The sequence below is a fragment of the Tupaia chinensis genome, unplaced genomic scaffold (genome assembly GCF_000334495.1).
Source record: "Tupaia chinensis unplaced genomic scaffold, TupChi_1.0 Scaffold000270_1, whole genome shotgun sequence".
Taxonomy (NCBI): domain Eukaryota; kingdom Metazoa; phylum Chordata; class Mammalia; order Scandentia; family Tupaiidae; genus Tupaia; species Tupaia belangeri.
The window spans coordinates 4,930,911-4,946,707 of NW_006159750.1; the positions used below are offsets into that span (position 1 = coordinate 4,930,911).

Here is a 15,797-nt window from a genome sequence, read left to right on the forward strand (position 1 = left end):
TGATTTTCAAGCGACTGGATCCAAGACTCAAATCACAGAGTGGGCCATGTGGGCTCCAGAGCCTTACCAACACACCATCTGCTGGCCCTAAAACTTTTATTTTTCAAACTTCATTTTTTAAGAGTTAAGAACACTTCATTTCTTAAGGCTGTCCAAGTCGTGAAATTCCACATGTCTAAGAATCGTGGTATCATGAGAGAATAGAATACTTTTCTGCCTGATTAATTTGTGATTTTCTTTTTCCATCCAAGTTAAGTTGGGTATCTTTAGCTTTTTGCTTTAGCAAACATGTTAATTCCCTTTGCCTTGCAAATCCACCTCTAGGAATCCTGTCCTAAGGAAATAATCCAATAATGCAGAAAAAGTCTCATCTGTTAAATAAAAGATGCGCAATAGAACATTTATTTTTTTTTATTAGAAAGAACTTTAAAAATAGAACCATTAGGAAATTGAGTAAATGGAAAAATTTCAAAGGACAAATTATAATAACAAAGAGAATCCTTGTGATGTTAATGGACAAAGCAGGATTCTAAACTAAAAATATAATAGAATTGCTATTATTACTTTAACATGCACAGAAATTAACAGCATATATACGTATACACAAGTGTAGGGTGATATTTTTCTTTATTTTCTATAATGAATATCTCTACAGTAAGTAAATCAATGGTTTTCAAAGGAGGTTCCCCTCCCCCACCTCCAGGTCATTTGGCAATGCCCAGAGACATTTTTAGTAGACAAAGCTCAAGGTACTACTGGCATCTAGTGGTAAGAGATCAGAGATGCCACCAAACATCCTACAATGCACAGGACAACCCCCAGGACAAATAATTATCTGGTCCAGATGTTAACAGTGTCAAGGTTAAAAAAACTGCTCTAAATTATAAATTATTTATCATGGAGCAATTTGACACAAAAGTTTATATTTAGAATGAAAACAGCAAAGAATAAGAACGAGCTTCATCCTACTTTAAATGGTCTATGGGAATTTATAGAAGATGTAGAGCACTTATCTCTCTTCTTTTACAAAGGCAATTTCCCTACTTTTAGATTTTTTAGAACAGTAAAATTTTAAAAGGGAGAAACAGGTAGAAGAATCTACTTAGGACTGTCAACATTTTATTCCATGAAGATGGAATACAAATACAGGTTGAGTATCCCTCATCCAAAAATCCAAAATATGAAGTGCTCCAAGATACAAAACTTTTAGAGGTGACATAATACCACAAGTAGAAAATTCCACACCTGATCTTACATGACAAGTTGAAGTCAAAACACTGCAATACAAATATACTGCATAAAATTACCTTCAGGCTATGTGTATGAGGTGTACAAGAAACACAAATGTTTTTTTCCCTTATAATTTGCTAAAGGGTGCATGCACTTGCAGGAGAGAGATGAGGGTGGGGAGAGGGTACTGAGAGAGCAACTCCCATGAGGGATGGTCACAATCCCTTCTCCATTTCTCCTTTTGGGATTTTTGGGCATGCACACACAATGTCCAGTGTGTTTTTCAAGGCCTCAGATCTGTGACTAGAATGGCAAAGTTGGCCATATGGATCCAGCCACTTAGCTACCATGCCACCAACAGGCCTGAATTTCATATTTTAATTTTGGTCCCATCCCCAAGATATCTCATTATGTATATTCAAATATTCCAAAATTCAAGAAAATCCAAAATCTGAAGCACTTCTGGTCCCGCACATTTTGGATAAAGGATATTCAACCTGTAAAAGTGATCACAACATACATTATAATCATTTTATAAAGGAATATATTAATATTAAAAAATAGAAAGCACACAATTTCAAAAGCTAGTTCTTTAGATGAGCACATTTAGTTTCATATTTTAAAAAATTGCTATTTTATAATTACTTGCAATTCACCTCCAACAATAAAACTTGATCACCAACCTACAGGCTCCTGGAGGGTGCTTGAGAATCACTGCTAAGTTCTAGGAGTAGCAATGCTTGAAAGCACTACCTTGGTATGATTCTGAGTCACCCCAATGAGTAAAGATGACAGTCATAACAAAAAACACGCCAAAGTGCAGTAAGTTTAAATCAACTCCCCTAACATAATAAAACTAGGTTTTGGTTTTTGTTATTCTAGGGTTTTGCCATAGGGCGCATGCACTCACCAGAGAGAAACAGAGAGAAGGAAAGAGAGAAATCCCTCCCAGTAGGGATGGCCACACTACAATCCCTTCTCCTCTCCTCTCCTCTCAGGATTTTGGGCACACACACACAGATGAACCCGGCGTGATTTTCAAGCGACTGGATCCAAGACTCAAATCACAGAGTGGGCCATGTGGGCTCCAGAGCCTTACCAACACACCATCTGCTGGCCCTAAAACTTTTATTTTTCAAACTTCATTTTTTAAGAGTTAAGAACACTTCATTTCTTAAGGCTGTCCAAGTCGTGAAATTCCACATGTCTAAGAATCGTGGTATCATGAGAGAATAGAATACTTTTCTGCCTGATTAATTTGTGATTTTCTTTTTCCATCCAAGTTAAGTTGGGTATCTTTAGCTTTTTGCTTTAGCAAACATGTTAATTCCCTTTGCCTTGCAAATCCACCTCTAGGAATCCTGTCCTAAGGAAATAATCCAATAATGCAGAAAAAGTCTCATCTGTTAAATAAAAGATGCGCAATAGAACATTTATTTTTTTTTATTAGAAAGAACTTTAAAAATAGAACCATTAGGAAATTGAGTAAATGGAAAAATTTCAAAGGACAAATTATAATAACAAAGAGAATCCTTGTGATGTTAATGGACAAAGCAGGATTCTAAACTAAAAATATAATAGAATTGCTATTATTACTTTAACATGCACAGAAATTAACAGCATATATACGTATACACAAGTGTAGGGTGATATTTTTCTTTATTTTCTATAATGAATATCTCTACAGTAAGTATGTTTTGTTTCTATGGTTTAAAAAAATGCTATTTCAAAAATATTTTCCTTATCTTTCCAGAGTCTGTGATTTTCTAGCCAAATATCTTTTCTGATGATGCCAGAATCACAATGGGGCTGTGACTTGTTTTCTTAACAGACCTCTGGATCTTCTACTGAAAGCATTCTATAGAAAAATTATTTTGGGGGCCAGTAGATGGTGTAATGGACTCCCATGCAGTCGATTGCTATTAGAGTCCCAGACCCAGTGGCTTACAACTCATGTCGAGCACATGCGCGTGTGTGCTGCGCGTGTGTGCCCAAAATCCCAAGACGCAGATGGAGGAGAAGGGATTACAGAGTGGCCATCCCCCCTGGGGTGATGTCTTGCTTTCTGTCTTTCCAGTGAGCAGATGCACCCTATAGCAAAAATCTCTCTAAAAAAACATTATTTTGTAAATGTTCCCCTATAAAAATACACTTGTTTAAATTATACTTTTATAGTCTTTGCATGATTATAAAGTTCTACCTTTATATATTACTTTATTAATACTTATCACTTCTTTGAAGGAGCTACAAACCTCACAACATTAATGAAAGCATACCTCAGGAACAGCATATCATCTGAAAAGAGGCCATTTATGACTCCACTTTCCTTCTCAAGGGCCAACATACTAATGTGAAGCTTCTTTGAATTCAGGAAGTCCAAAATCAGCTTAATGATTTCAACCTCCTTTACATTCACTGTTTCTTCAGCCGTCATATTGATAGCCTAAATATTAAACAGAAGGTTTAATTTAATATTTAAATAACCAAGTCACTTTTTCTTTTTTTTCTTTTCTTTTCTTTTTTTTTTTTAATTGCCAGAGGATACATACACTCCCCAGAGACACAGAGAGAAGGCATCTACCAGTGGGGCATGGTTGCACCACAATCTGTTTTCCTCCACTTCTCCAGCCCATCAGATTCTTGAACACACACACATATATCTGGTTTGTGTTTTCAAGGTGCTAGCCTGTGATTCAAATTGGGAGGACCGTAAAGATCATTAGATTACCATTTTCATTTTACAAAAGAAGTCACACAAGTTAAATGGCTCAGAGCAATGCAAGACTACCACGCTAGTGGACTAACTGCAAAGAAATCTCATCGGATAAAAGAGACTATTAAGCCTCTTTCTCACAGGATCAACTTACTTTAATCAAGCTCATGTAGGCAGAGAGGTTCATTTTTTCAATTTGTTTACCTTTTTGTCAGTCTATTTCTTCATAATGAGAAATGCAAATGTCTAGCAGATTAAAATGCTCTTGTGATCAGAGGAATAAATTTTCTCTTAGATAGAGAAGGTACTAGAGATAGAGAATGGGAAGATAATTATATGACTCAAAAGTTGAATGACATCAGACTAAGATAACTGCTTTCTACAATAAGGAGACAACCTGCCTCAGAAAACAGCTGTATCACAAACCTCTTTCCCAACAAACCAGACATCCAGTTTCTCTAGCTTTAGATTTCCCTTTGCTGTTTTATGAGCTGACCACCATCCTCCTGTTCACAAGACTTTGTCCAAAAGAAGATATGATAAAATTAATGAGATTTCCACTCACCAAATTCTGATCACATTTTAGAAATGTCTCCCTGAGATTACTCCTAGAGTACACTGATTAGTGATTTGAAAATTCTTACTAGCAAGAGAATGGCTTTTACTAATTTAACTATCAGAAAAATAGTATTATCCCCCCTCTCCATCTCTAAATTCGTAAAAGGCACTTAATCTGCATTACCAGGGTTCAGACTACAAACGAGCAGAATTGAGACTTAAAGTCCTAATATTCGACAGTTTAAATATGAGTCAAAATAATAATTACAAGTTTAATGCTACAGTCATTTCTAGTCAATAATAAAGAAACACATTCTCACAAATACAAATTTTACACTGACTTTTCAACAGATAACATAAAATGTATTCTTTTTTTAAAATGTATTCTAATTAGCCTAGAATTGGTTCAGTATTTTAAGTTTAACTAAAAAAAAAAAAGGGTAAGTTTTAATTCTATACTGTGAAATTCCCAGTAGAAGCATATAGTATTTTTAAAATCACTCAATCCAGATGTATTTTTTCTGAGATAGGATCTTATCATGTTTTCCAGGCTGGCCTTGAACTTGTAAGCCTCCTACCCCAGCCTCCCAAATAGCTGGGATTACAGGTCCATGTCCCCTGTCCAGCTTCAACCCAAAATTTTAATTCTTTTTTTTTAAATTTAACTTTATTTATTTTAATTTAACCAGAGAGGAACAGAGTGAGAGAGAGAGAGAGAGAGAGGAAAAGTGAGAAAGCAAGCCACCAGGTCCAGGACTTGAACCATGGTTGGCCATATGGTTTTATTTTTAAACTTCATTTTTCAAGAGTTAGGAACACTTCATTTCTTAAGGCTGTCCAAGTCACAGAATTCCACATGTCTAATAATCTGGTGGTATCATATGAGAACAGACTTATAAACAGCATTTTAGAGCAACCTGCCAGTTTGTGGCACATGTAAACAAAAAGGTTGTTTATGAGATAGCGCATATATATATATATATATATATATATAGTCAACATTTGAATGTATTTCACTGAATATGGGGGGTAGTATAAACTTAAACTCTTATAAACTTTACTATGGCTGGATACAATATAACACAGCCAGGTACTTTACTGTGTTACTGAAACATTAAGAGGCTCCCCAACTCCTCCCTCCCAATATAATTTAGAAATTGTATATATTGCATGTATATTTTAAACATAAAAATACATAATTCATGAACTTTTTTCAATCTTGTCAGAATATTCATCCCTATGAAGCTAGAATTTTTCTCTAACTCAGAGGAGTAGAATAATAAATGCTGCTTCTCTCCTCAGGGGGATCTAAAAATCTGTAGGATTTAATCAGCTGGAGAACTGCTAAAAAATATTTTTAATGCAATACACATGCAAGTGTTCCATAAATGTTAGCTGAATTTACCTGAGATGCTAAACTCACTGAAGAAATGTTTCTACAAAAGTACAGAATAGTTGGTCTTTGTATCCGATGGTTCTAAAAGCCATTCAAAAGGATGGAGGCTTTCTCCCTTTGATCCAACTATCTAGCCTAAATCATCTTCCACAGCATTTTAGAGAAACCTGCCAGTTTGTGGCACATGTAAACAAAAAAGTTATTTATGAGATAGCACATATATATAGGGGGGTGGGTAGTGTCTCAGTATTTTCTTATTAAATAACATTTTTTAATCATTAAAAAAAAGGATTTTCCTTTAAGAAGCAAATTTTTACTTATCTCCAACATCTAGACTAGATCAAGTTTTTTAAAAAGAAGAGCTTTTGGGACCAGCAGATGGCGTAATGATTACGTTGCTGGACTCCAACGTAGTCAATCATGGTTCAAGTCCTGGACCCAGTGGCTTAAACCTCACACAGGGTGTATGTGCATGTGCCTGCCCAAAATCCTGAGAGGAAAATAGAAGAGAAGTGATTGCTGCATGTTCATCCCCTCTCTCTCCCCCTCTCATTCTGTTCCTCTTTGGTCAGATTAAAATAAATAAATAAATAAATAAAGTTAAATAAAATAATTCTTAAAAAAAAAAAAGTTGGAGGTGGAACCAGCAGCTAGCGTAATGGCTATGTTGCTGGACTCCCATGGATGTAGTCAACTGCGGTTCGGGTCCCAGACCCCGTGGCTTAAACTCATGCCAGGCGCATGTGCGTGCGTGCCCAAGATCCCAAGAGGAGAATGGAGGAGAAAGGATTGCGGTATGACCATCCCCCCACGGGGGTGATTTCTCGCTTTCTGTCTCTGTCTTCCTGGCGAGCACATGCACCCTATAGCAGAAACCTCTCCAAGAAAAAAAATAAGTTGGAGGGGCTGGCAGGTGGAGAGGTGGTTAAAGGCACTGGATTCCCACATGGTCAATTGCAGTTCGAGTCCTGGACCTGGTGGCTTGTTTCTCTGCTTTCCCTCTCTCTCTGTAACTGTCTGGTCAAATTAAAAAATAACAACAACAAACGGAATTAAATAAATAATTCTTTTTTCAAAAAAGGGAAAGAAAACAACCTAATTTTATTTCAAGTATTTCAAAATAATGTAAAAACATTTTAAACTAAAAATGAACATTAAGGGGACCAGCAGATGGCATAATGGTTATGTTGCTGAACTCCCAAACAGTCGACCATGGTTCGAGTCCTGGACCCAGCAGATAAAACGCACACTAGGCACATGTGCGCGAGTGTCCAAAATCCCAAAAGGATAATAGAGGAGAAGAATCACAATGTGGCCATCCCCCCGGGGGGGCGGGGGGGTATTCTCGCTTTCTTTCTCTATCTCTCCCGTAAGCACACACACACACTATAGCAAAAATCTCTTTTAAAAAATGGACATTAAGGTTCTAATTTTATCTCAATTCTATAAAATGTTCTCAAAATTTTAATATAAAATTCCATTTTCCTTTTAAACACACCAGGAGTCACATGATATGCAGCCATACAGAAAATATTCTCTGAATTAAAGGTATTATGTATGGGGCCAGCCGGTGACATGGTGATTAGGGCAGCTAGATTCCACACAGCTGACTGCACAGTTGAATCCCAGACCCAAAATCTTGAAAAAAACAAGCCAGGAGTTATGTGTGTGCAGTGCATGCCTAAAATCCATAAAGGAGGGAGAAGTAGAGAAGGGATTGTGGTGTGAAAATCCCTCATAGGGGGTGCTTTCTCATTTTCTCTTTCTCTCTATCTTAAGTGAGTGCACACACCCATTGGCAAAATTTAAACAAAACCAAAGAAAGGGTATACACCTGCAAAATAAGAAAAAAGCTCCTAACAGAGAACTCAGCAGGTGACTGGTGCTTAATAAATGTAAATTTCTTTCCTTCAGAGCTCATAGCTTTATAAGGATGATGTGTCAAAAGGACTATTAATGAGGGAACCAGCAGTTAGCGTAATGGCTATGTTGCTGGACTCCCACGTAGTCGACCGCAGTTCGCGTCCTGGACCCGGTGGCTTAAAACACGCCGGGCGCGTGTGCATGCATGCCCAAGATCCCGAGAGGAGAATGGCGGAGAAGGGATTGCGGCGTGACCATCCCCCCGAGGGGTGATTTCTCCCTTTCTGTCTCTATGTCTCTGTCTGGTGAGCGGACGCGGCCTATAGTGAAAATCTCTCAAAAAAAATAAATAAATAAATAAATAAGGACTCTTAATGAGATTCTATGGGAGCGCTAGGGGGTTGTGCATAAACTATAAAATTTTGCTTTGGAGTACATTAACTTGTTTTTTAAAATATTTTAAAAATGAAAGGTTATATGGTGATGATAATATATATGGTAATATCTCTGACCAGACTAATATACACTATATTAATTCTGGGAAAACCATTTTGTAGGCTATAAAAATGTGCAATGATGAAATGCAAATTTAAAAAAAAGAAAAATTAATTTTGTTATTGATTCAAACAGTTTCCTAAATTATTAAAATAAAAACACATCTCAAGGGACCAGCAGGTGGCATGGTGGCTAAGCTGCTGGACATGCCCACATGGCCAATGAAGTCCCAGACCTAGTGGCTTGCTTTCCCTCTTTCTCTCTCTGTGTCTCTCTCTGGTCAAACTAAAAATAAATGAATGAATAAATAAAGTTAAATAAATGATTTTTAAAAAAACTAGAAGTTCTTTAAAAAAAATACATCTCAAGATTTTTTCAAAAAAAAAGTTTAAATAAATAAATTAAAATATTTTAGGCATAGGTTTCTTTTGTTTTGTTTTTTTAATATTAGAGGGCCAAATCGTGCTGCAGCAGTATAACTTGATGCTCTGCAAAGCTGCTCAACATGAGAAAATTCTGGGTTTCCATCTAGAGACCTCCCTAACTTACAACGGGCATGTACATACTCAAGATCCAGGTTTGGCTGAGGCTGGCAGTAGACTGCAGCATACCCTGTTGGTGTGCTATCTGTCCTTCTGCTGCTCATGGAAGATATTAACTTTAAAATACATATACATTATGAAGCTCAAACAGATCAGTTACGTTAAAGATGCCACATGAAAGGCTGGGCCCGTAGTGTAAAGGGAGCTGGATCCAACATGGCTACCTATGCAGTTCGAATCCCAGCCCCAGCTGGTTGGGAAACGTACAGGGCCCACATGGGTGCCTTCCCCAAATCCTTACAGGGTGAAGAGATAGAGGAGAGAGGACTGTGACCTGGCCTGACTGTAATGAGGGAGGCTTTCTCCCTCTCTCTTTCTCTGATGAGCTTACATATCTTCTGACAACAAATGACAATAACAACAATAAAGGATGCCACATGAAAAGACTCCTAGTGATAATAATTATTTGCAGTCAGTATCCATTTATAAAATATCTGAGTGTTTAGAATGTTTGAGATATAACACTAAGTTATTAGGGTGAACAGGAAGGTTAAACAAAAGAAAGGCTTTTAAGGAGGTAGATGGTATGATAAAGATATCTTTTTAGGTGAAGAGTAATAAAACCAAATGGAGAAAAATCAGTTGAAAGATGTAAGCTTTGAACATTCTTTGGCTAATCAACACAATGGCTTCAAAGTTGAAATATCTTCAAGTGTGAGTCAGCAGTGGATTTGGACCCTGACGACTGGGTTCTATAAAAAATTAATATTGTATACATAAAATATAAAGAGACCCATAAGAGAATTATAAATAAAATGCCATTGAAGATTAGGGGTAATGAGATTTCCTGCTAAGAAACAGCTCAAAGATGATTAATATTGTCAACTGGAAGGCTAAGACAAAATAAGTAAAGCAAGAGTTTATTCTGGCCAAAGTGAGGATGATCACTCAGACCCACAGCATCTAAGCTGTCCTGGATAATATATGCCAAGGTCTTACAGATTTCAGGGTGATTTTGAAACCAATAGTCACAAATGGGAATGGGAAGGAATGGATTCAATGCTTAGACAATGGTGAGTAAATAATTCTTCTTGGGAGCTGGCTGCCTTGGGAGATAGACAACAAGCAGCTCCTGGCAAAACTGTATAGGCGTGTTGATATTCTTCAATATTCCTTCCTGTGATATGAGCTTAGTTAATGAAACCTCAGGGAGAGTATCAAAGGTAACCCTTCTCTCTTTTATCAGTCCAATCTAAAGGCAAATAACGAGATAAAGGAATACTGGAGCAAGTCCTTTCTTGTACTTCGGAAGAGAAAGAGGATCAAAGATGATCAAGTGACAGAGGCAAGTGCACATTCCAAGGTTAGTCACCTTCAGAGTCCCTGATTTCATTCTCTTCAACAGCCTCCTGGGACCAGCAGTTAGCGTAATGGCTATGTCGCTGGACTCCCACGTAGTCAACTGCAGTTCGAGTCCCGGACTCAGTGGCTTAAACTCACGCCGGGCACATGTGTGTGCGTGCCCGAGATCCTGAGAGGAGAATGGAGGAGAAGGGATTGTGGCGTGGCCATCCCCCCTGGGGGGTGATTTCTCGCTTTCTATCTCTCTGTCTCTGTCTTTCTGGCAAGCGCACGCGCCCTGTAGGAAAAACCTCTCCAAAAACAAAAACAAAAAAAACAGCCTCCTGACCCCATTTGAAGTAAAGGGGCTCTTCTATTTTTAAGAGATGGGGAGGGGAAAATATACTAACCTTTATTGTGCATTTACCCCATGTTTAATACTTCCATACACTGACTATGTAATTTAGTTTTTAGTGTTTTTTTGCTGTGGGGAACATGTGTTCCATAGCAAGAGATAGGAGATAGGATACAGAGGGAAGGCGTGAAATCACCCCCTAGGGTAGGTCACAGCATAATCCCTTCTCCATTCTCCTCTCAGAATTTTGGACAACCACAAACGTGACCAGTGTGTTTTTTAAGCTGCTAGGTCTGAGAGACAAACCATTCAGTCGGCCATACGGCATCCAGCTGCCTTAACCTCCATGACACCTGCTGGTCCTATCTATGCAATTCTTAAAACTCTGTGATCTTCATTTTACAATTACAGTAACACTCACAGATATTAAACCTTTCTACTTAAGGATAGAAGACACTAAATATAACCTAAGAGAACCCTTATGTATGAAATTTCTTTTAAAGTCTTTGAATACTTAGAAGCTAGTAAGAATATTGTACTCTCCATATCTTTCTGTGTTTTAATATAAAAACAAGAATTTTTTAACCCAAGTCTTCAATTAAAATTGATAACTCCATAAATATATGCCATGTTACATGACCACAGGTTTCCCCCTTGGCACCCTGCATCACCTCTCTACTAGTGTAAGTATTCCAATTTGTGCCACAGCGGCAACGGCAGTAGGGGCGCTGCTGCTCTATGGTGCAAACCATGTGGAAAGGCCCTGGGTTCATGACCCCAGGATACCTCAGCATTCCAAATGTACTCACAGGAGCTCCTGCGATCCTGGCTAGCTGCAGGGCTGGGGAGTGGAGGATCAGACATCAAGATTACCTGTCCCTGTCTCTCCCATACCCATCCTCCTTCTCTCTTTCTCATACAAAGAAAATAAACTTAAAGAAAAAAAAAAAAAAAGAGGTTTGTGTCGAGCCACGGACATGGGTCTCTATTCTGCAGGGTGGATTTGTTAAAGAATAAGGCCGGGACTAGAAGTAGGTATAATGGCTATGTCGCTGGACACCCATGTAGTCGACTATGGTTTGAATCCCGGACCCGGTGGCTTAAACTCACACCGGGCGCATGTGCGTGCATGACCAAGATCCCAAGAGGAGAACGGAAGAGAAGGGATTGTGGCATGACCATCCCCCTGGGAGCTGATTTCTCACTTTATGCGTCTCTGGTGAACTTATGCGCCCTGTAGCAAAAACCTCTCCAAAAAAAAAAAAAGAAGAAGAATAAGGCCTTCTTTAGGAGCTACCAAGTGAAATTTAGAAGATGATGAGAGGGTAAAACTGATTACTATGCTCAAATGCTTGGTGATCCAGTATAAAAATCAGTATAACACACCCAAATACAGGATAATTCATGTAACTGAGCTATCATTTGTCAGACTGGTTACACCTGTGCAGAAGGGGATATGACTGCGCAACTTATGCAAACTACCAAAATACCACGTGAAAGTTGACCTGACAAATGATGTTGCAGCATATTGTACTGGCCAGCTGCTGGCCCACAGGCTTCTCAATAGGTTTGGCATGGATAAGATCTATGAAGACCAAGTGGAAGTGACCAGTGAAGAGTATAATGTAGAAAGCATTGACGGTCAACCTGGTGCCTTTGCCTGCTGTCTGGATGAAGGCCTTGCCAGAACTCCCCCCACAGCAGTTAAGTTTTTGGGCCCCTGAAGGGAGTGGTGAGTGGAGGCTTATCTATCCCTCACAGCACTGAATGACTCCCTGGTTATGATTCTGAAAGCAAGGAATTTAATGCAGATGTACATCAGTAGCACATGATGGGTCAGAATGTTATAGATTACAGAGATTACCTAATGGAAGAAGATGAAGATGCTTACAAGACACAGTTCTCTAAACATAAAAAGAATAACGTAACTCCAGACACAGAGGAGATGTATAAGGAAGTGCACACTGCTATACACAAAAACTCAGTCTGAAAAGCCCAAGAAAGTTAAAAAGAGGTGAATCATCTCAAAATGTCCATTGTCCAGAAGATCATACAACCCAGAAAAAAAGCAAGCTTCCTCAGAGTTCAAGAATGGGCTGCTGAGAGTTAAATAAAAAATTTTCTATGAAGATATTCCAGATAAAGACATAAACTTAATAAAGAAAAAAAAAAAAAAAGAGGGATCAGGTGATGGTGCAGTGGAACTGCAGGTGTACCCACTGGAAAAGGTCCTTAGATTCATGTCCAGAGACCGCCCTGAGCACACCTGGGTCTCATTTCTCCATGATCCAGGCCAGCTGAAGTGGGGATGGATAGTGCAGCAAAGACCTTGTTGAAAGCACCTGTTTCTTCGACTTCCTCACATCAATGCAATAAATCAAGAAATGTACTTTTTTTTTTTTTAAGAGATTTTTGCTAAAGGGTACATGCACTCACCAGAGAGAGAAAAAGAGAGACAGAAAGCAAGAAATCACCCCGCAGGGGGGATGGCCACACCGCAATCCCTTCTCTCCTCTTGGGATCTTAGGCATGCACGCACATGCACATGCACCCTACGTGAATTTTAAGCCGCCAGGCCAACTACGTGGGAGTCCAGCGACGTGACCATTACGCCAACTGCTGGTCCCAATAAATATAAATGCTCTTAAAGAATTAAAACCACAAGTCAAAGGGATAAAGTAAGATATTTCTTAATTAGTCAAGAAATAATGATTCACACTGAGATTTTGCACCAAATGTAACTCTAACTTACTTGCCATAGCTTTATTTTCCGTAATATAAAAGAAAGCAAGAAAACAATTCTGACCCACATTCAGAAAGAAAGGAAATACCCTTTTCTCTGTATCATAGTAATATAGAACCTCTGCCAAGGAGTAGGGATGCACCTCAACAGTTTCCATGAGCCTTTTAAAGCAGGGGGGGGAAACATAAGTACTGGACCTCAGTACTTACACAGAAATGTTTTAAGATTATTTTATTGAACCTTATTTATGTATTTATTTTGACCAGGGAGGAACAGTGAGGAAGAGAGAGAGAAAGTGAGAAAGCAAGCCACCAGGAAAGGGATTAGAACCGCCGTCTACCATGTTGGAGTCCAGTGCCCTTAACCACCACCCGATCTGTCAGCCCCAGATTACACAGACATTTTTAATTATCCTTGTCAATGATCCCCTCTATTAAAAGGTAATCAACAGATATAAATTTTTTCCAAAGTGCTTGCAAATGCATTGTTTTATTCAACTTCAGAGTTCATTTCTAGACCAGAAGAACAGCAGGCATTTTTTCCCATTTTATAGAATCAGAAATCAGAGCCAATGGCAGGGTAAGTAGCTCACTCGAGATTGAAATTAGTAGCAAAGTGAGGCTTAAATCCAGGCAATCTGATTTACAGTTTACCAATCTACTAAGGAAAACTAGACATATTTTCATATTTATTTTGAAATGTTTCTCAAACTGCAGCATACACTAAGTATATCACATGCCATCCTTTCCATATGAAACTGATAAACTACTTCACAAACAGCAAGAGGTGGAACACAATTATATAACTAGAAACAGAGGATAATATCCCCGTTCTTTTATACATTCCTAGTACCCTACTGATTTTTTTAACAAAGGAGAAAAGAACTATACAGAGAGCAAGAGGGTGGAAGGTAAATATAGGTTAAAATCCTCTCACAAAAAAATTCACATATTCATAATGGCAACCAAATTCAAGTGTTCTAGCTTTTTAATCTAAGAATATACTATTTGGTTTAATTAGTTACTTGTCTTTTCCATCCCTGTGTAATATTTCTTTCCTGCTGGAAGCACTCCTTCCCCCACCCCCAAAAAAGAAAAACCTCTAAGGTAAAATCATTCATCACATCTTCCTCCAGAATGAGACCTCGAGAATGTGCCATAAAATTGGAAACAGGCTCTTAGGCGTTTGTTTCTAGTAAAATGTCCGTGCAATACTTTCAACATTGGAGACAAAAAATTCTACTTAGATTTTACTGTGGAAAAAAAATTTTAAGCATTTTTAAAACCTACATATCCTTTTCCCTGCCATTAACTTTTTGAAGCATTCTCGGAAGTCTACAACAAAGGGAGGGAAATAAGTGTTAGGATCACAACCTATGAATCTGGGTGGAACAAAGACGTCTCTTTTCATTATGCAGAGAGAACCAAGTTGCCAAAAACGCTCCCCTCAGATACCATGCGCGGTTACTAACTGCACGTCTGGTACAGAAATGGAAAAAATCATCTGGTCAAATGCGTCCCCAGCCTCCCGTCGCCTCCGCCCCTTCTGCCCAAGGCCTCGCCCCAGAGCTAGAGCCCCAATCTTTTTCTCCCCAACACAGGGCAGCGGCTTAACCCAGGAGTTCTACAACCTCGCTTGTCTTCTACGCAGGCGTCCCCCAGACACAACCCGGTTCCACATCCATTCACCGCGCCTCTTCCCGACCCGGCCCAGACCCCCAGAGGCCTGGTCCCACTGACCACTGATGCAAGAAAGGCCAAACCCAGCCCGCGCGGGCTGCCCCAAGCCGCCGTTCCCTCCTTCCTCCCGGCCAAGGCGTGCCCTGGAGACGCGAGCGCGCCCCGCCGTCCTCGCACCGGCTCCGCAGAGGAGCGAGGAAGGAGAGTCGCGCAGCCAGCCCCCTCCCGCCTCTCGGCCCAGGCGAGGTGGGCTCGAACCCTGCAATCGCCTGCTGCTCAGTGCCAGGGCGAGGGGCGTCGCTCTACCCCCCAATCCCGCTGGTAATGAAGTAAAGGTGTGGTCCAGAAGCAGCGGCCTCGAATGGGGGCCCGCAGTTCTCAGGTCCTCATCGCGCGGCGCAGGGGCCTCGCCCAAGACCCCAGTCCGCTCCCAGGCAGCACCTAAAGCCGCCCAAGACCCTTCTCCCGGACGGCTTCGCGGCCCTCCGGGTTACCTGGTTGGAGCCTTGTCAGGTGGTGACAGGTGGCGACGGGTGACCATGGCAACCCGAGGTGTGCAGCCGCCCGACCCCGCCTCCGCCTCCTGGACTCACTCACCCGGGGGCTCCGGAGCGAGCCCGGAGAAGCGGCGGAGGAGAAAGCTGCTAGGAAGGCGGCGGCGGGGCAGGAAGCCGGCGGCGGGGCTCCGAACGGCCCGCTCCGGGCTGGGACGCGAGCACGAGGGCGGCGGTCTGGGTCTGGCGTCGGTCCTGCCTCCTGCCGCCCGCGCGTCAATCCATCAGCTCCTCAGTCCGTCCTTCTCGCGTCCGTCCCTCCCCGGCCGGCGTCCGCTCCGCCCAGCCTCTTGCAGACTGCGGTTGTCAAGCGCTGCCGGAGCCGAGC

At 40.4% G+C, this 15,797-nt stretch overlaps 1 protein-coding gene and 1 pseudogene across 4 annotated transcripts in view; one reads left to right on the top strand and one right to left on the bottom strand.

The window, feature by feature from the left end:
- Nucleotides 1-15,574, bottom strand: part of WDR47 (WD repeat domain 47) — a 64,563-nt gene extending 48,989 nt beyond the window's left edge. For all 4 annotated transcript variants that reach the window (XM_006149511.2, XM_006149509.2, XM_006149510.2 and 1 more), the window contains exons 1-2: nucleotides 15,513-15,574; nucleotides 3,507-3,673 (exon numbers count right to left, since the gene is read on the bottom strand). In XM_006149511.2, coding sequence (XP_006149573.1) covers nucleotides 3,507-3,664 — 158 coding nt within the window. In that variant the 5' untranslated portion in view covers nucleotides 3,665-3,673; nucleotides 15,513-15,574. The remainder of the gene's footprint in view (nucleotides 1-3,506; nucleotides 3,674-15,512) is intronic.
- On the top strand, nucleotides 9,425-12,483 carry LOC102490872 (60S ribosomal protein L5-like; annotated as a pseudogene).
- Nucleotides 15,575-15,797: the final 223 nt, after the last annotated feature.